Raw genomic sequence first — 21,796 nt, 5'->3', positions numbered from 1 at the left:
GGAGGCTGTGGTTGCTGCTGCACTAATGTTGATGGTGAACAGATCAAAACACTGACAGAATCCATGGATGGCAGGCTTTTGAGTGTCCTTGCAAAGAAAGGTGGCTATATTGGTCGCTGATTTGTTTTTGTTTTGTTTTTGAATGTCAGAAATGTATATTTGTGAATGTGGAGATGTTATATTGGTTTCACTGGTAAAAATAAATCATTGAAATGGGTATATATTAGTTTTTGTTAAGTTGCCTAATAATTATGCACAGTAATAGTCACCTGCACACACAGATATCCCCTAAAATAGCTCAAACTAAAACAAACTAAAACTACTTCCAAAACATTCAGCTTTGATATTAATGAGTTTTTTGGGTTCATTGAGAACATGGTTGTTGTTCAATAATAAAATTATTCCTCAAAAATACAACTTGCCTAATAATTCTGCACTCCCTGTATATGTGTGCAACGTAATGTTTGAGTTTGGCTTCTAATAAAGGTTTAATCTTGTCACCGTGGCATGATGGGTATTACCTGTAAGAGCTGTGAAAAGAAAGTCACTGAAACCATTTTAGATTAAAGCTGCGATAAAAGTAAACGTGATTTGGTTCTGAATGTAGTGTGGGTTCTTTCTGTTCCCATCTTCACAGCTGTGTGGGTTCTCTGGGGGTACACCAGCTTCCTCTCACAGTGAAAGACACACATGTCAGGTTAACTGGTCATTCTGACACTGGCTGTAGTGAAAAATGGGAGCATGGCTGCTGTTTGCCTACCTAAGGTGGAACCCACCTCTGGTCCAGTGACGGGGGGGATGAATCTAGAGATTTGTGCCAGGAATCTGATGAAACCACTCTTCCAGCTTGTCTCTGTGGAACTTCCACAGGACCTGTTGTCCCTCATCAGGAGGTGGGGACATTTAGTCCATACGCTCCACAGAGGTCGCTGTACACTATCCTAACCACCTGATTGTGCCTCTCAGTCTACATCGTACCATCTTACATCCTGGAATTCTGTGCTGGATGGTCTCTGGAAGACCTGTGCACCATATCCCCACTATCATTACCATGGAAACCAGTGAGCTTATATATACCACTGCCACAGTAATGCCAGAAGCACTTGAGTGTAAGATAAAGCTAGAAATGCAGGCAGATGACGCCCCCTGTGGAGAAAAGCCCAGAACGCTGTCAGGCTGTTAACAGCTGAGTGTTCAGCTGTGGTGAACACTGGGCAACCCCCAGAGTTCAGCAGGATTACGACAGGAAACGACGGTGGATGGAATATTTCCTCCCAGGTCACTCTGCCATGTTGGTAGATCTGAGGGGTTTAGGGGAGTTTTCATTTCCACATCTGCTTTTCATTCTACGCAGCCAGGCAGGAGACCTGGCTGTGCTCATCCTCTCGTAAACCAGTGGCAGTTGTGTAGTGTCAAATTCATTGACAGTTCTTAGGGTTTGTTTTATACTAGCTGCCCTTTAAGAGTTACTGAACCCGTGTTTTGTCCCTGTGGTGAGTCTGGGTCTGGGTCCCAGGATTTTGAGTTTCTGGACTTCGATTCGTAGATCCCATCGTACTGTTTCTACTTCCCTGTGTCAGCATGCTGTGTTCCTCATCTGTTGTTCCTAGTCTGTTACCTACGGGGTTTCCTGAGTGTATTCCTGGAATTCCCAGTGTTTCCCTTGGATGTTGAACTTTGTTTTGCCACTGTTTTGGATTTAATCTGCCTCAGTAATAGGGATGGGTATCGAAAACCGGTTCTTGTTGAGAACCGGTTCCCACTGTTTCAATTCCTTGGAATCGTTTGCCATTTTTGCAAACGATTCCCTTATCGATTCCAGTCGCCCCGAATGACGTCACCACGTTGCGGAGCATCGGAGCGTACCTGGCAGGAAACACGGCGCCTAAGCGGCTCAAACGCTTAAAAGTTCAGTTATACTTTACGAGAACGGATGACAACAGGGCAACTTGCAATACTTGCAAAGCAGATATTTCATTAAGGGAGGAAACACTACGAAGATGCAAAAGCATTTGCTCACAAAACACGCGATGAACTTAAATGAATGTTGTGTTTTTAATTCTGCTCCGGACTCGTGAATCTCAACCCAGCAGCAGCGGTAACGTTTGCACGTCATCTCCCGTTAATGCGGCAGGTAAATAATCAACTAACAGTGCATATTATGTTAGCACGATCTGCCTTATTACAAAACCTGCCATTGTGCATTTAGGTGACCATGATGAGACAGACAGACAGACTCTGGCTGGCGCTCGCTGGCAGTTGTCGCTGCAGTCTACCGGTAGCGTCTCTTTTCAGGCCCGCATGTCACAGAGCAGTGACTAGTTTGTGGTCAAAACCTTGCAGCCATTTGCCACAGCAGATGGTAAGTGAATGTGTTTAATTGTAGGCAGGGACATTACTGGATATTCTTGTGTAATTGCTACAGAATAATTTATGTTATACTTTGTTATTGCTACAGAATATTTATTTTATTATTTTACGTTTACATTTTTCCCCGGGGACCCTGTGACACCCCATTGAAGAGCCGTAGGCTGGATCTCTTAAGATCTCACTGTTGGGTTTGTAAGGCCATGTTACTCCTAAATTTCTATCTTGTTCAAAGAGAAGATATAAAACAAAATTCTAAGCTAATCGACCTTAGTGTTCTCCTTTTTAAAAACAAGAATCGATAAAGAATCGATAAAGAATCGAATCGTTAAACAGAATCGAAAATGGAATCGCAATCGTTAAAATCTTATCAATACCCATCCCTACTCAGTAATAAAGGTTCCACTTCATTTCTGCCAAGTTTGCCTCACAACTTTACACGTGGGTCCATTTTTTGGTAAATGGTAAATGGACTGGTTCTTATATAGCGCTTTTCTACTCTGAGCACTCAAAGTGCTTTACACAACTTGTTCATTCACCCATTTACACAAGCACTTTTCTAGGTTTTCAGTGCTACCTAACTAACATTCATACACATTCACACTCCGATGAATGCATCAGAGTATAGTATCTTGCCCAAGGATGTTTGGCATGCAGACTGGAGCAGACTGGGATCGAACCAACAACCTTCCGGTTGTTGGCATAGTAAGTGACCTGAGCTACAGCCACCCCGTGCTTTCACACCTTCATGAAAGCACCGCCAAATTAATTCAATAAATATCCTGTATAAATATAAAATCTAAATCATGGATATTCACTTTTAAAAAAGATGGGTTGTTCTTGTTCTATACTATAGCCAACTATCAGAGGGGCTCAGTGAGTGGGTCATCAGAGGTGTGCAGGGGAGGGCATGTCCACATAGGCAGCAAGGGCGGAGTGCATCTCCCCGCCTCCTTAGCAGTTTCTATTAGGGTAAGACGCTTTAGGCCCAGAGACTCTGGGTAACTGTTCCTGTTAAAGCTTCTGTACACTGTGGGGCAAGTCCTCCACCTTTATGTCATTCTTAGGACCTCAGTGCAAATATTAAATGTCCTGAATGAGAACATAATCAACATAATCAAGGCGGGGATTACATTTTCTCCTACAGATGTGGTATTTTAAGATGAAAACTGGTCTTATATGGATGTTCTTGTATAGGGAACAGTGAAACTGTACACGACAGCAGCATGAAGCAAACAGCAGCTGTCTCACTGTGATGCTAGTTCTTGTATACCTGTATACAGTTTATTTCTTCATTGAATAAGGCAGAGTGCATCAGTAATAATAACTCTGAGAGCCATAGTGCTGAGCCAGCATGCTGCCTGCACTCAGCTTATCCACTTTCTGGTCCACACATTAAGACCATCTCACTCCGAGCTGGATTACACACCAGAAAAACAAGCAGTGAGCACACAGCTTCAGCTCTGTCTGTGAAACTCGTGTGCACTGATTGGAGGGCGTTTACATTTCCTCTTCCTTAGATCGTAGTGTCATGATCATTAGGGCTGTGCGATATGACCAAAATCTCATATCCCGATATTAACACATCTGTCATCCGATAACGATATAAATCACAAAAATGTAACATTTTCTGTAAATTCTGTGAATGTCGGGCAGCTCGACTTGCGTGAAGTGTTTCCAGCTGGGCGTCGAGTGTTTTAACAGATGCATGAAACGATACATTTTTAGACATAAGTTGTAACAGCCGCCGTTTTCTTTGTGAGTATTTATTACACAGCGTGCTGCGGGGAAAAGCCTGTTCTAACGTTTGAGTCTAAGGTTTATTTTTAGCACCTGACGGCTCTTTTTGCTTCTCATCCGTAAATACTCTGCATCTTTCACGTGATTCAGTTTATTTTGAAAAGTCTTAACAGGATCTTGAGCTTTATTGTGAAAGGTTTATGTGGAAAATAAACAAGCGGACACGCGATGGTGTTACCGTCGTTGTTGCTAACCGCAACGCATAAAAACAAGCGCTTGTCCGTCTGTAGTGTGGTTATATTAAATATAAGAGAAAGAGAGAACTTTAGGAAATTCATATAGCCACTACAGTGACCATCAAAATAATGAAAAAATATTGCCGTAAACAGTTTATTTTGCGACACCACGAAACAAAGATAGCGTAAAATGAAACGATAGACGTTTTTCTATCGTCATCCCATATATATCGTTATATCGAACAGCCCTAATGATCATGGTCATATTGTCCTGACACAGGAACACCAAATATCATCCTCTGAACCACAGGGCTGGCCTCATTCATCCCCACTCTGAGGTCATGTTAGCTGAGGAAACATTAAATGGAAAACTATCCCACACAGAGACACCCACATGATTCCAGGTCTGTATGAGCTGAGATGAGGGAAACCAGCCACAACTAGGACACCGTGAATTATGCACCAATGTTCAAAAAGCTTAGCTGTGAGGTGACTGGGTTACCCATCATTCATCATTTAAATGCAGGATGTTTATGACACAAACATACCAGTGTAACACACACACACTAAATCATGATATTTCTAAATAATTACCACACTAAAGTAACAGTTTCCCCAACTAAACCTTTTATTTTCACAGCTGCTGAGTAACAGACAGCCCATGTTAGAGCCTCCTGACTAGGGATGGGTATCGTTTAGGTTTTATCCGATACCGGTGCCAAACCGGTACTTTTGAAACGGTGCCGGTGCTTAAACGGTGCTCAAACCGGTGCTTAAAGAATGGAGAACACAAAATTGGTCCAAAAACCTCTCATGTTTAACTGTTTTCCACTTTTTCTTTGGGCTACCTTTTTGGCCAGGGTGAAGGGACTATCTGCCATCAAACAAGAAGACAGCTGCATGTAACTACGACGGTGTTTGCTAGTTCACCTTACATGCATTAATGTAATAATGTGGTTAGCCTACTCAACGTTAATTACACACGAACAACATGAAGCTACTCACGCAGAGGAGAACGGCTGCTGCTGCCTTCATCATCCTCATCATTTCTGCTACGCTGACAGGGCTAGGGGCCAGGACTCTCTATTGGGGGGATGTTGCTAACTCCGGGTCCGATAACAGGCACCACACCCGCAGTAGATGTGCAGTGTGAGGTCTCGCAGCAAGCTATCAAACACGGCTTATTTCTCGGCTTTAAAAAAACCGCTATGCCTCGCCAGGTGTTTCATCAGATTTGAGGTGTTACCTCCTTTGACAGTATCACAGTATCAGCTTAAAGCACTTGTTGCAGGCTGCTGAGTTTGCATCTTTTGCTGAGAAGTACAGCCAGACTATTGACCGCTTCGCCTTGGGCATTTTTAATCTGTAGCTCTGCTCTAAAAGAACGTACGTACCTGGCCCCGCCTACTATCCTCGGAAACGTAAAATGATTGGCTAGAATTGGCTCAGGGGAAAAAAAAGCACCGAAATAAAGCACCGAAATGTGCGCTGCTTTTCGGTCTGGTTACTACCGTTTATGTCAGCACCGGTGCCATCATGGCACCGGACACCGGTACCCATCCCTACTCCTGACACACGTCGCTCAGCAGCATCTTTCACTAACACCGCTGGTCTCTTCAGTTGTTAGCAGTTACAGTCTTTACTGTGTCTGCAGCAGCTGGGTGCTGTCATTCATCATCAGCATCATTCAGGTGTCTACGTCAGACCCTGTAATGCTCAGGGTTAAACACACCTGAACAAAGCTGACCCGTCTGGAAGGATGCTCTTTGGACCCATGAGGCCAAAAATACAGCAGGACAAACAGCAACTGTCAGTATTTGGTGACTAAAACAATCTAATATACTTTTTTTCAGACAAGACAAAGCTGCTAACTGATGCTCTACCAGCTGCAACTACACACACACCTGTCGCCTCTGACTTGCTTCATATGTTGCTCAGCAAACTCCAGACTGGCACAGGGCACGTGTTCATATTCACAGCTACAGCAAAGGTTAACATTATATATCTCCAGTGGCTCAAATGACCCTGAGTGAGGCAGAGTGTTCTCCTCAGCTGGCAGTGAGCATTAGTAAGACCCGAGGACACTCACCCTGTTAAAGCGTTTGGCCTGGAAGAGATGTCCGTTCACTCGGTAGAGCTTCCTCCATCTTCTGGCCCCCCGTCGGTAGATCGATTCTAGGAGAGAGAGGAAACGGTTGAAGAGCAGTAGCATGATGAGGGACTAATTGAGAGAGGGGTGGGGCTAAGATAAAAGGAAAAAGTGATACAATCAGGTAAAAACTGATGTAAAGGTCCAGGTTTCATGCACAACATCAGAGTTTGAGCGAGGGGGGAAGAGAAGCGTCAGGTTTCTCTACAGCAGTAAAAGCATGCGCACACTGCTCTGCCCTCTCCACTCCCTCCCTCACCACTCTTAAATCTCCTCCCTTCATTTTTCTTCCTCAGCACCTCCATCACTGCTTTTTTTAACTGATGAATAGACTCATCAGTGCCTTATAATTCCGTTTATTCAGACGACACTTTGAAGGTGGAGCTATTTATAACAGGACCGTGCAGTCAGCTAAAAATAAACTGCTGCTTCATTTACATGTGTGAGAGCTGCTGCTGTTGGAAACAATATTTAACATTATTACAAAGGCTTTCCTGGGCTCATCAATATCATGATCTTCTGAAACAATCCTATCACACACTGTTATTAATATTATCAGGCTCATTGAATGGAATGAAGAAGCACTATAAAGACTGCCGGTGATAGTGTTTGTGTTTCTTCTCTGCAGGATTATTTCATCACATTTCTGTCATGTGTGCTTCCATCCTTATGCATCACACCTACTGCACACAAAAGTGTTAATACTGGTCACTGAATGAGAAGTTGCAATCGGAGTCTCTCTCACAGAGAAACTCTTCTGGTATCCAAACTGGAGAACAACAACATGTCCTCACATCTGTAATCAAACCACCTGCTAACATTTACAACATAATGCATGAAACTGAGTCGTTTGGCCAGTTTTCTGGTTATAACATCAACAATATGAAGGAATAAAAAAAGAAACATTACAACCAGTTATAAAAACCCTGTTTATCAGTGCGATCTCTCCCTCTCCTACAACCCAAATCCTTTCTGATACACTCACTCAAACCAAGACTATTGCTACCTTATGAAAGAGGACTCCAACCCCAAACATGAAACCTGCTCAGCACAGACAAGGACTGCTACTATACCAGCCACTGCAGTGAGAGGGGTTATATGGATATGGGAACTATGGCTGAGAAGAAAGATCAAGAAGCACCGAGTAGCTCACTGCAATAACAGTAATAATAGAAGACAGCTACAGCACAGTGGGAACAACAGTATGGACCAAGCCCTGGGAGAACAGAGCAGAAGTGAACTGGTTAATGCACAGCTACCAATGACAGACGGCTCTACTGAGCTGAGGATGAAGACTGTGGTGAGACTCAGGCAGCCACCCAACAAAGAGCACAAAGCCCTCGTGCAGATACTTGCATATGCTGCCTCATACATCAAACACAGGCTCACAGCTCGGGCCAAGAGAGGCCTGTTCTCCAAAGACCCATCCAGGCTGCACTAACATCCAACAAGGGAATAATAGCAGAGAGCCAGACCCACTCCGAGCCAAAACTGTGCAACACTGGAGGAATATGTGGGAGAAAGAGGTGTCACACAGCACCAACATGGACCCAAGAGTAGACCACAGCAATCTCCCAGAGCACGAGCCAGCAGGCATCACAACAACAACCAAAAATGCACCCAACGAGTCTCTGTAATGAAGAGCTGGACCGCCGCAGTGCCCGACACGTTCCAAGCCTACTGCTAACGTCTGACCGAACTAACGGGACTCCATGATTGCCTGGCAGCAATAAGGGGGCTGCTAACAGCGGGTACTCATCCAGACTGGCTGACACAGAACCATCACGGTCATGAAGATACCCATAAGGGTACAACACTGTCAAACTACCAGGCAACTACTGTACCCGTCTCTATACAACATGGAAGCTCCTCTCAGGCATCACAGCACCAAGCTGAGGGTTAGGGGTGAGTCAATACATGAGCTCAGAAAGACTTTGGGAATAAGACTAGAGCTCTAACTTTCTGATCTGTGAGAAACTGGACACAACAATGTCGATCATAAGGCCTGATACTAAATTTAATACAAAACTGGCATCTTCAGGGTTTTTTCACCCACATATACATGTAATGTATGTCAGTCTGGCTCCACAGATTCAGTGGAAAAGGTCAAACCAGTCATGGCTGTGTGTGTTAAAGTCAGCCCCACCGTTAAACTGGCCGACATAGTCCATCATCACCGAGGATCACACTGCAGTTCAACAAAAACAGACACCTGCACCACCAGTTTGAGACCAGTCGTATTAGTATTGTTTCACTCACAGAATCTGTTTGTGAGATGCTCTTTCCTGAACATACGAGCCTATGGCTGCGAGCTGCAGGGTAACGATGTCAGACAGCACTGAGTGATAGACTAACTGCTGCTTGTGCACAAATCCACAACAGATCAGCTATTCTGATATTACCTTTACTCCTGTTTTAACCAAAAGTTTCTAAAAAAAATACTGATTTCTGCAGAATCAAGCTCAAATATCATTTTCAGGCTATACTGATTTAGAAATGTGAAGACATCAGAATATATCATCTCATCCTCATACTTGGCTGAACACATTGATACCATAAAAAGTCACCATCCAGTCCTCACACTGACTTCCAAACTGGTGACATCATCGGGTTTAAGCCTTCAGTCAGTGAAGCTTAAAAAATAAAGACGACACTGTTTCCACTGGCTGCTACACCATTCAACACGCTGTAGTGATTTTTACTATGGCTGAATTCACCATGAGTGTAACTAACTCATCAAAGTGTAAGTTGACAATTAGCATTACACGAGTTAATATTACCTGTGACCAGTTCATTAAAACAAAAGCAGAAATAAGCATGATTACACCCACAAAGCTGATGTGTCCCTGTCAGGTCAGATACCGTCTCACTGAAAAGGACAACACAACATTCATGTTCACTTCATTTCATTAAACCCAATCTTCTCAAAGACTTCACAGAGATGTTATTAAAGAGCATAGTGCTGAGCTGAGCAGCAGCACGTTACACAGCCTCAGGTACAGCCTGATAAAGCTCCTGAAACAGAAATCAGCCAGTTATCAGGTCATCTGTGTGTGTCGCCCTCTGCAGTTTACTCCAACAACCCAGCACAACCACCAACCACAGTATGAACACAGACGTGGCTGAACTACATCAGGCATCACCATCTCCCCTCTCACTAATTATTCATTAGCTGCCCCGCTGCCCCCCCCCCCCCATCTGTACTAGTTTTTCAGTCTAGTTAGTTTCTCCAGTGATGGGTGTGGCCTAATGACGTCCTCCACTCACACATCTTTTGCCTCTGTTGCTATGGTAACCCCAGCCCACCATATATGCTCATGTTGTTATGAGGATGTCAGAACCTGTCAGTAAAGGCGCGCCCTGATGATAAATCTCTTCTTCACCGTGAATCGGAGTTCTACTCTGCGTCATCTAAAGGACACGTCTGTACATTCTCATGTTTCTGAGTCCACTCTTGCAGCATCACTGTGTGTATAATATATAAAACAGTATCTGTGTTCATCAGGCTCAGGTCCTCTACCACAGGCCTGGCAGTGTGAGGGATCTGTGCAGCGTCTCAGTTCACCTCTGGAATCTGAAGGAACAGCTGCTCCAGTTTCGAGGTCCTGTTCCCAGTGGGACCACTTTGGACTTCACCTACAGCTGCTCCAGTTGTTCCTTCAGTCCCTGTTTTTCGGTGTAGATGTTAGTGAGGTGGATCAGTGAGTCATCCACAGGAGGCAGCTGATGGACACTCCACTCCTGAATCGATATCCTTATCCACCCTTAGTGCTGAGCTGACACAGGGGGGTTGACACCTCTGCAGAGCAGCAGCTGGGACAGTGCATCACCTGAATATACTGCATGCATGTGCTGTTGCCTTGGAGCTGGCCTCCACGGTGCGTGCATGCTGTGCACATAGATAAAATGGGCACGCTGTAGTTATCATGGATGGTTGAGGTCAGCCACACAGAATTCCAATGTTTACTTTGAAATTCTGCAGGTCATCCATGTTTACAGGCTTAAAGCTATCTGATTGGCTGATTAATGAGTAGCTGGTGTACCTAACTTGCTTGCACGTCACTTTAAAGCGTGCAGTGTCGTGCGAGCCTCGTCCAAGCCGAAAATGAGCGCTTCATCTATATGCACATGGGAACCATAGAAACAAGGACTGAAATGCACCAAAGCACAACCAGCTTACTGGGCATTAAAGTCAAAACTAAAGTCACAGAGAGCTCATGTCACTGAAGTAGCACTGCTGTAGAGTGGAAGTAGAAGCTGTGGCTGCTTTGGGTCTTATTGAATATTTCAGTGTGTCTGTGTGAACCCAGGCTGTGGAGATCTGAATGAAAGCAGCACAAACAGGCCTCGCTCTTTAAGGGAGTCTGTGAACTCCCTTAAATCTTGTTAAGCCCTCCAAAGAAACAGTGCAGGTCTCTGAGAACCACTGCAGTGTGTTTCCATAGTTACCCACTATTTTCTTCTTACTGGTGGGTGAGGGAGATGGGGATGAGACACCACATGCTAATGTGGGGAGAAGTGTGAGGACAGCTACGTGTGATTTAACACACAGCACATGCCCGCACTGCATGCGAAGTACAGTATGATTAAATCATTAAGTGCAAAGTGGTAAATTGCAGCGATTACCTCAGTGTGTCGATAAAACGATGAGAAGAAGGAGCTTCAACATATGAATTTCCTCCTTTGTGCCATACAGATTTGTCTGGGTGAACTTTCATAATCAGAGCATTAATAATGAATCAGTAGAAAGACTCTGATGGTAACATGGTTACAGCCTGCTACAAACACTGCTTTGGTGTCTGTGGGGGAATGTTTTATAATCATCCACTCAGATCCTGTTTGGGCCTCTGTCACTGACACGTGTGTCACGCATGTCCATTCTGACATGGCCAGGATCATTGGGACACACTCTGAACTTCAGTGTTTTCATTCTCAGTGCACTGTATTTGATTTCTGTGTAACAGAGTGGCTCTACCACTCAAACTAATACATCACAATCAATCAATATCCAATGGCTGTGAATATGTAAACGGCTTCTTTTGATTGAAGGCACTGGCCCCAAAAGAGATGTTGCTTCAAAGCATAAACCTGCGTGTAAGCATGTAAAGGCTACCAGATCCTGTGGAACCAGGTCCTAGTGTGGATTCAGGAGACAGATTAGACTGAAAGCTTCCCGCTGTGATAAAGCTTATAGTTGGGCTGGATCAGGTGATCCTGAACCATCCCCTAGTTATGGTGCAAATGCTTGGGCTGCTGAGGGGCTTCCCATGATACACTGAGCATTTCCTCTTCGCTCCTCTGTGTTTATAAATCAGTTATGAAACTGTGGCCATCTCTCCTACAGTTTGTCCCATCTCTTCCCCGACCCTCTGTCCTGAGCCTGCTTCTGCCGCAGGTTTCCTCCTCTTAAACAGTAGTTTTTCCTTCCCACTGTCAACAACTGCTTGCTAATAATTTACTTTCTAATACTGCAGGGTCTTTACCTTACAATATAAAGTGGCTTGAGGCAAAAACTGAGTTGAATTTAAAATGACAACAATAACAGCAGCCTGACTCGACGCCTGGCCTCGGACACAGCAGGAGCACATCTCAGTCAAAAGATCAGGTGTTTGGTAACGTTGAAGTAAGAGTATTGTTGAAGGAACTGGTAGATGCATAATGCTGAATTAAAGCTGGAGCACGAGGGTAAAGTTAACCTGAGAGTTAGCATGATGCCCCTGTCAGCGTCGTGATGTTGTGCAGTTTTAACTCAAACATTGGTGTTAACCACAAGACATGGTAAATAGACCAATGGGATTCCCCGGTCTCATCCATGTTCCTGTAGGTGTTAAAAATAGATTGTCTGTGAAACACAAACAGTCTATTTGAAATGCCCTGTGGTTACAGCTCCATGCCTCCCATTAAAGAACCATCACAGGGTTGATCGGACCTCTCACAGCCCAAATGTGCTGTAAACTCTGCAACACATCACTTGCACTGACTGGCAAACGTTCAAAGAGCTGACCTAGTACAGCATACCCCTGAGGAGGACAAGTGTTGCATTGTCCCACATTTCTGCCAAGGTGATAGTAAGAATGGCCCAAAGTGAATGAGCAAAGCAGAGCAGGCGAATCAAACGACACCATACCTCCAGATGCAAAGGCCAAAGCACACAGTCCCGCCATCTTGTCCACTGGAGAGATGAAGACGAGCAGACAGCCTATCGGAGATATACTGTGACTTACGCAGCGAGCTGTGGAGCAGGAGAGCAGGGTGGTACTACCAAATCTCTCCAGAACAGGACATTTACAAGGGTTTGACTCACTTCCAGACATTGTTCCTCTCACTAACAGGAAAGTAGCAGCATATACGTTACCAACAACACCCGCCCCTCCCCTCAGACTCACAGAGAAAAAAGGAAACAGCAAGCTTTAAGAGTGAAACTGTTTGTTTTCACTGACTCTTAAAGGAATTAGCAGCAGCGTTCATCAGTGACAGAGCGAGCACGTTATCAGGAAATACACACCAACTGGGCCAAGTTACTCTCTGCTGCCAGTTTGTAAGGCTGTTATATAAAGCGAGGCTATTATTGGCTCCCACAGAAGCTGAAGCACATCAATAAAACAGCCCCGAGGTGTTTTTGACACCCTTAGACCTTCTGTGATAACACAACAGACTTACAGAGACAAAACTACACAAGAAAGTCCCATAAAATATGGGGATTATTATGGGATTATTACAGGATTATTATGCACAACTTTGTATGGAATAAAATGAACTGTGACAATATGAACTGTTTAAGTATTTTAGCATTAATTAGTCAGAGTTTTGAAACATACGACGCTGCCAGGTAAGCAGTTTTTATTCAGGAGCCATCTTTGAATCTTATCCTTACATCATTACAAATGCAGGACGTGTCCTCATCAGCACAACACTGTGACAACCCCCAGGTTTATTCTTACTGCACACTCGTCCACACACACACACACAGTGATAGGTCAGACTCAGCTTTACTCGGTGGCTTTGCTGTGGCTCCGTGTATGGTGCTGATCTATGATGTAAGCAGCTGTATGTGGCTCTGTTAACTGTGCACGTCTCTGCTGTTAAAGCAAACACTCACCAACATGATGCCTTAAAAATCTTTGAAAAGTTCTTGTTTGCTCAGCAGGACAAGTTTCATAAAAGAATATGTGAGCGTGGAGTTATTGGGAATTTCAGTCTGTGAAACAAATTTAAGCATGTATGAACTTATAAATGCTCATCGTAGTTTTCTCAACAACACAGATCGTTTCTAACGGTGCCTTCAAAATGTCTGTTCATGGCATTATTTTAAAGTCAGAGCTGACGCCCACAGACATCTCAGTACGTCGTGCTCAGTGACAATCATCTCAGCTGTAACATCTGAATAAAGGACTTTCAGCAGAAACTTAACTAAAGCCATCAAGTCACAAAGCTGAAATACAGACACAACCTTGCTCCTGGTCCCAACTGAGGATAGGGAGACACTGTGGGTTTGACACTGGTTGTACTGGGAACGAGGCTGTCAGAGAGACTCACATACTCGCAGCAAGACAACACAGGGGAGGTGTTCAATTAAAAAATACTTCCTGTTATTCTCTCACCCACTAATTCCAGGATTAAAATGCAGAAACATCCAAACAAGCCATTTCCTTTAATGACATCATCATCGCTGGCACCTTCGCTCAGTCCTCGTGCGACCTTTCTCTGCACACGCCTCAGATGACCCGACGTGCTCCACGCTCACCTTACCTTTGACTCGAATGTAGACCAGCAGCATGAGCAGCATCCCTCCAGCTGACTGCTGCCGCTCCTTCATACTGGGAATCTCATGGTGCTCTTGTGCGGCTCTCCTGCTGCTGCTCCTCTCATACTGCCTTTCTCCTCCTACTCCTGCTCTCACCGAACAGCTCCGCGTTCTCCTCCTCCTCCGTTCCCTCCACAGGCCCCTGTGGCTGCTCCTCTTCAGCCTCCTGTCACCTCAAATGAAGCTCCATGCATACAAACACCATTTTTCCTATTCCTTCTTGCCGTTGTGCATCAAATGTTTCTCACTGAAAAAGGATCACATCAGATGACTGAGGCTTTTCACCGTCTGCACCCACGCTGCAGTTACATCTGGCTGCCCACAAGATGGCAGAACAAGCTCTGACTCCAGCAGCACCACCCTGATCTGCAGGCAACACGTTTACCCTCAATATAAACCTCAGCACTATTTTTAGTGACTGTGCCTGTCGGAGCGCATCCTGCATGACACTTGCAGCCCTGATTCTGGACATGGCCTGAAGAGCTTATGTGACACTCAATGATATTTTACTCCATCATCAAAAGTTAAAGGACTGTGAGATCAAACTGTGCTGGACACAACTAATTATTCAGTTAGTCAAAGCACAACGATCATTTTCTTATATGAAGCCAACAGTAATGTTTGTTTCTTTGGACATAAGTTAGGTCAGTACGTCCTCAGCTCTAACGCTTCGTGTTGTTGGTTTGCATCACTGTGTGGACGTCTGCAGTGATGCACAAACAACTTATAACTATTATTCTAAGACACAGAAGGAGAAGCAGCGCTGCTAACAGAGACCATCGAACGTTTAATGCCACACGTCCAAATTCAAGGATTCTGCTGAAGGTTGAGGCAACAAAATGAATAACAATAAACAATCTGCTTTGTGGCAACATGAAAAATAAATAAATAAACGAACAACTTCTCAGAGACGAGAGTAAAAACATTACCAATAGCTAATAATATCCTACGTGTGTGAGCACTGTTAGGCCAGTGTGTCAGCTCCTCCCTGTTAGGTACAGTTTTCTGTTCTGGGCCAGTGTAAAAGCATTTTTATCAAACAAAATGAGACAAAAACAAAGAAGCTGTCGTCAGATTCCTCAGCTGGAGCTTGAGACACAAGAACGATCATTTCCACCTGTAGCATGAAGACAACATACATGTGGATGCTGATACTCCAGCAGGAAAACAGTATTCAGAAAGTAACTGTCCCACAAATGGAGTAGCAGTGAAGATGTGTGATGTAGGTATCAGGATGTGAGCAATAAACAGAAAACATCTGCGATTGTGCTTCATCCCCTTTTATCAGGTAACAGTCAGACGACACATCAGCCTCTCTGTTTGAGACAAACCTGTGTTTCACATGTGAGCACGATCAAGTCCACCATAAGAACATGCTTGCCTGCCCGTGTTGCAACACCAGGGGAGGCTGAGCAAACATTTTTTGCATTCCTTCACAGTGACGGAGAAAGGTTATACACAGTGTTAGTAAAGCAGCACTGCAGAAGCGGTCTGTGTAATGCTTCCACGCTGAATGAAGACGAGCTGCACGACTGTAAAGAGGCGCTCTGCTGGGATTGTAATGTAACTTCTAATTTTGGACACCCTGTCAAAGCTAATGAAGCTAATGAAGTAGTTGATTTGAAGGCTGGACTGAAACAGTAACAGTTTGCAGCTAATGTCATGGTAAAAACAAAAAGTACACCCTCTTTAAATCCACCGGTTTTACATATAATGAAACAAAATCATCTAGCAGATAGCTATAAGCTCAACTACCGCTATAATATGACTATAGGAGGTAAATAATGCCATGCTGCACTAAGTCAAAACGCAGAAGAAGAAAGCACAGCTGTGTTCCTCAGGTTTAGAAGCAGCGAGCTGCTGCTAATCAAATGACTTTACTAATCATCAACGAGCATTACAGCCGCCATACGATGGTCCAGAGCATTCACACTGATAAGGAGGAAGGACGACAACAAAGGAGTAACTTTTGCTGCCACCAGTGAGGCTGTTGAGGTTTAAAAGGTCATTTCCAGTTAATCTGAATCAATCATTCGACAGTGAGAGGGCTTACTCAGAAGTGGAACTAATTTAAGACAGTGGTCAGTCGTTCCAGCAAATTTCACCCCAATGTCAGACCATGGGATGCTCCAAGCCCAAAGTCACATCAGTGCCGTGCTTGACAGCTGGTATGATGTGTTGGTGCTGTTCTTGGGTTTGCCAAATGAGTCTCTGTCCAAAAGGACATTGTTCCAGGAATCTCGTGGTTTGTTCAGAGGCTACTTTGCAACACTAACCTGTGCTGCTGTGTTCTCTGTACTGAACAGAGGCGTTTCCCTGGCAACCCTTCCAAAGAAGCCACAAACTGTAATATTTAACATCCTAACTAAGGCCTGTAGAGTGTGAGGCTGATGATTTGGGCTTAAATGCAACCACAGGACCTGATCATCTACAAAGCATTGTAGAGTCAAATGTGAGGCGGTGCAACAGGACCAAGCACACCAACAAGTCTACATGAAGCAACGTTGTAGAGTAGAGTGAGCTAAAACTGATAAAGTCATTAAAAACCATCCAGGTAGGACTTAGTTTACTGAATGACATTTTTACTGTTTGAATGACTGATGATTTTGAATTTTACAAAGACTCAGTCTGTTTGGACACATATTCATACAAACCTCCATTTGTCTTATACGTCTATACAGTGGTTGAGCAAGACTAGACTGCTCGTAATGTTAAGAGCTGGAACACATGCTGCACATACACGACAACGTACCAGACTACACAAATCTTTGGTCAGAGTCTCCTTTGTGTGTGCTTCTTCTGGACCACATCAGGTGCTGGATGGTGTACCATCTCAGAAAGCTCTGACTTCAGAACATCAACAGCAAACAGAGCAAAGCAATGTGACCTGATCAGGCATGTGGTGCAATAAACACAGAAATTAAACATAAAATGTGAGTAAAACAGTGATAAGAAGGAGACACGGCAGGGTAGATGATGGGGAAACCCAGAGTGAAGCTTTGGAAACCACCTTGCTTAGCAGAGCAGCTTAGCCTAGCTCGCTTTAGCTAGCTTCAGCAACACTATTGTTGTAGAGCTTGTTGTGCCAGCTGAAGTGGTTGCCCAGTGGGAGCATTATGCCAGAGACCAGCCTTTTGTGGATTAGCCTTTTGAACAGATGTGCTCCAGGCTAACACTATTTACTGCAGAAGCTCAATAGTGGGACATGCTAACCACTTTAAACCCAGGAGATTCATCAGATCAGGTTTTTTCTTCTATTAGATATTTGCAGAATTAAAAATTAGACACATTTTTATTAAATTACAGCAAAGTTTTGTTTGGAAGTTAGGGTTGTGAGAACAAAATATTGACTTTCAGTTACTTAAAATTATGATCAGTTGTGACACCATCAGTATCAGCAGTGTCTGTGGTGCTCCAGCTGCAAACCACCTCACCATCACCTGAAGCAGCTGAGCTTCACAACACAGAACAACACTTTGTTTCAAGGCGTCAGTGATGTTAGCTGCTCAGCTATTAGCAATTACCCAACAGCCATAAGCTAGCTCGGGAAGACACAAGCTAGTGTACCCCCAGTGCTGGTCCCATGCCCAGATAACTGGGACGGCTGCACCAGGAAGCACATCCAGTATCAAATCTTTGTCAGATGAAAAAAGCAGATCCATCTGAGCCATCAGGGATGCAGCCAAAATTATAATTACCCAATATTAGCTATCTGTTAAGTTATCGTTAAGGTAGCATTGAGTGACCATCTCTGTTAACAGTACTGTGGGTCATCAGTCCTGCCAGTTTGTAACATTGTATTAGATGGGGTTAACAGGATGACAGTTATTTGTGTCTAATATCTGTTGTGTTTCTGACTAAAGTTGAAAAACCAACAACTAAACAAAGAGTCAGCTGTATGTGATGAGCAGGAGCACAGTACGAGCTCAGACCTAACAACATGTTTCTGTTTCATAATATTTATGATACAATGTGAAAGAGTAAGAGCAACGGGACGCATATCTCATCATGTCTCTCTGTACGCTCTGTGAATGTAAGGCTGTAATTCCTTCACTGCTATCTTCCTCAGTGCCATGGGCCGACACAGAGCAGCCACTCCCACAGAGGCACAGCATTAACACTGTGCACCACTCTGCATACTGTGGCTCCTCTGAAATAGAAAACCTCACATCAGAAGTACTGGAATAACTCTCAAACGCACTCCTGCGAGCTGGAGAGGAAACAGTGTCTCACTAATTCACAACAGCTTCCTTCAGCCTAAAGAAAGCACAGCAGTTAGTCTGATGTTCAGATTACTCTGACTGTGACAACTGGCCTCTGTCAGTGGCATCACACACCATCACTCCATCTTTAACAGGTGTGACAGTCAATGTTGTACTATTGGATTATTCATTCATTTTTACAGTGAAAGGAGAGCATAATAATAAATGAAGCTTGTTTTTAAATATCAGGCACAGTCTGCAGTATTATTATTATTACTGTCAGTCAGAACTCAGATCTGCAGGTAGAACTGTTCAGGTGTCACATTCAGGTTCAGTTTGTCAGGCTCCAGAAATTAAAAGCAGTGTGTAATGTGTGTATGGTTGTTAAGAGTTCAACACACACTGACAAACATCTCCAGTTCAATAATTCTTTAAAACAACGCCCACTCTCTGCAGTACGACCTCAGCTGGCCATGCTGTGATTGTGCATCCACAGTCACACTACACACATTTCAGGCCTTGTGGAATAATGTGCAGTTTTCCTGCAGAGCTGTGGTCAGTGTCTAACATGGTTGTGTCTATACTGGTTTAAGAGTCTCTGCATTGAAACCTTGGCTTCCAATGACCTGCAGCTCACTGTCAGGCTTCCTGTGTAGGAACCTTCTTGTTTTCAGATTTGGAAACAGAACCGAGAACACTGAGTTAGAGAACACAGAGCAAAACACGCAGCGCTGCAGTAAATCAGTAACAAGGTTGGTGTTAGCTGACAGTGATAACCAGTTTATGTAAGACACACACACACTTCCTGTTCCTTATTCAGACTGTGTTTCCTTAAAGATTTGGACTTTGCCCACATTATGCCCCTGTGGTAATGACGTACAACAGCTGCACAGGTGCAAACCTATTTTAGTAGGTAACAGGTTGCCATTACTCTGATTCACGCTCCTTGTTTTTAGCACCTAAACTCCTCCCTTTCAGTTTTGCATGAGCCTCTGAACTCATCAGCTCTTCCTGGAGAGACCTGTGCTACACAGGCAACTCATCAGATCTGTCAGAGAGGAAAAGGCTTAAAATATCCATAAATCCAAGCACAATAGAGCCCAGAGGGCCTTTATATGACATGGCCCAGTTCTCAAAGCTCTAATCATGTGTTTCCTGCAGGACGGTCAGAGAGGTTCAAAAGAGCTTCAATCATCAGCTTTTAATACAACATTTTCTTATCCGAAGGGTGACGTGACCCAAATTCTAGATGGATCAGACAACTGCTGTGTTACTTAAAGGTTTATTTCCAACCCAGTTAGTAAAAATAAAAAGAGCACTCCTCCCAGAAGACTGTGACCACGGGCTTTTCCACTTACAAAAGATAAAATAGATTATTGATCTGAAGGAGGAAAAGGGTGAGTGTGTGTCCTAGAAAAACCATGTGTCTCTGACAGTGTCTCCGGCTGACTGAGTCACTGTGCCTCTGTTAGGTTGATGTGAGATTAGAAACACTGGTCATCAAACACTTATCCAACCACGATACAGTCTAACACTGATATGAATTATTCACATTGAATCATTTCTCAATTTTCGTACCCTGCAAGTCGTCCAAGCTGAGACTGTCCTCCCATTAAAACCAAAGCTGTGTATTTATACCAGAGTCTATACCTGTGTGTCCAAGCAGCACTCAGAGACAGGCAGTAACTAAACAGCTGCTTTATTGCCATCCTCAGAGGCTCAAAGGAAATGCAAAGAACTGCAACCAGGAAGAAACTAGGAAAGGAAACTACTAAGGAAACATGAGGAGGCTGAGAGACTATCAGAATAAAACAGGAAGTAAGGTTATTGCTTTAGTTTTGACTATAGTTCTCCCTCTACAGCGATTTCACTGACTGACTGTTAAGCCACTTTGCAGTGACCCTCCTGTACCAGTGTCAACAGTGATTAGCTACAAGCCAAAATATCATTTATCCCAAACTGGACAAGTTTTTCCAAAAACACAGCTCTGCATGGCCACAGGGAACCTGATGAGTTAACATATCTAATATCTAACCAGCGTTAACTCACTGCATACCATGAAGTCAGTACAGTGAGTCCTTATCGAGCTAACTTCAGCCTGGCGTTCGTCTCTTTGCTCCTCAAGGTGGCCGGGCTCTTTTTCTCTGGTCCTCTGCTTCAGGTGGACTGATGGGCGGCCGTCACCTGCTCTGTGCTCCTGGGTGGAGCTGTTCCTCCATCTGCTCGTCTGACTCTCAGATCACTGTTCATCGTTCCTGATGCTGCTCACTTTCATTCTCACCTGCCTCCTGCTCTCCACCTCTACAGGCCAGTTTCCACTGGACAGCAGCCCACGCCCTCAATAAGCTTTACACAGGTGTCTTCATCCAGACCATAAGTAAGAGATCCACACACCCACACTAACTGTGGAAATCTGCCTGACTGCCACTGTTGTTCTCTTCACCGCGCTCGTCTTAATATCACTGTGTAAACTTTGAATTTCAGTCTGATTCTTGGGTCCAAATAATTCATCAAAGATCATCAAACTCATTCTAATATTAGACAAACTGAGCTCGATATAAATGATGCATGTAACAGCATTATTCAGTCAGTTTCATGAATCACATCCAGCCTCCATTATTTCTAAACCAGCTAAATAAAGCAATCACTGACATGTGTTATCAGGATCACAGAGCTGCATCGCTCAGGCTTCACTAACTTATATAAGCTGCTGTGTGGTTCCAGTTTATCCAGTTCACAGTGGTGAAAATGTGGCCTTGGTTACAGCTACAGCACTCTTTCATTAAAAACAGCTTTAATCAAGTGAGACAAACGAGTGCATCTGTAATAATGTGAAAAGGCATTTTTGTCATTATTATATGAAAGTGAAGCTTTCATATATTCATTACACTGAATCACACATTTTGTTTTACGTTTGCTGATTGTGACCCTGACAAAACACTGATAACTCCAGTTTCCTCCACTCAGGGGATTCCCATGTGCACCAGTAGGAAACCAGCTCCCCACCACTGAACGACACACAGACCAGCTGATTACATTAGTTCAGCATCCAAGAGCCTGTGTTGAGCCTGCAGTTTGGATCTTAGCACGATTTAAAAACAGGAATTATGAGTGCGTGTACATACGCAGTGACTCGTCCATACTAACAACTGAAGACATTACTGTCCTCCATCTTTTCGTAGCCTGTCTCCTGTTATTTCATCCACTTCAGAGGGTTCGTCTAATTCTTGGACTCTCGATGTGAGGATCCATCGTTATTCCATCACAGAGTTAGCAGCATCTGCAGGAATGACCAAAT

At 44.0% G+C, this 21,796-nt stretch overlaps 1 protein-coding gene across 4 annotated transcripts in view; it reads right to left on the bottom strand.

Moving 5' to 3' along the window:
• Positions 1-21,796, bottom strand: part of prkcz (protein kinase C, zeta) — a 138,349-nt gene that overhangs the window by 53,617 nt on the left and 62,936 nt on the right. For 2 of the 4 annotated variants that reach the window (XM_031747926.2, XM_039604310.1), the window contains exon 5: positions 6,433-6,518. In XM_031747926.2, the coding sequence (XP_031603786.1) occupies positions 6,433-6,518 (86 nt within the window). Of the gene's footprint in view, positions 1-6,432; positions 6,519-12,619; positions 12,672-14,241; positions 14,464-21,796 lie in introns of those variants that run through there. The other 2 variants (XM_031747928.2, XM_039604311.1) reach the window with 2 other exon arrangements.

Source organism: Oreochromis aureus, linkage group 20 (genome assembly GCF_013358895.1).
Source record: "Oreochromis aureus strain Israel breed Guangdong linkage group 20, ZZ_aureus, whole genome shotgun sequence".
Classification (NCBI taxonomy): domain Eukaryota; kingdom Metazoa; phylum Chordata; class Actinopteri; order Cichliformes; family Cichlidae; genus Oreochromis; species Oreochromis aureus.
Note: the sequence above shows the minus strand (reverse complement) of the source record. Positions and strands in the feature narration are given on the sequence as shown.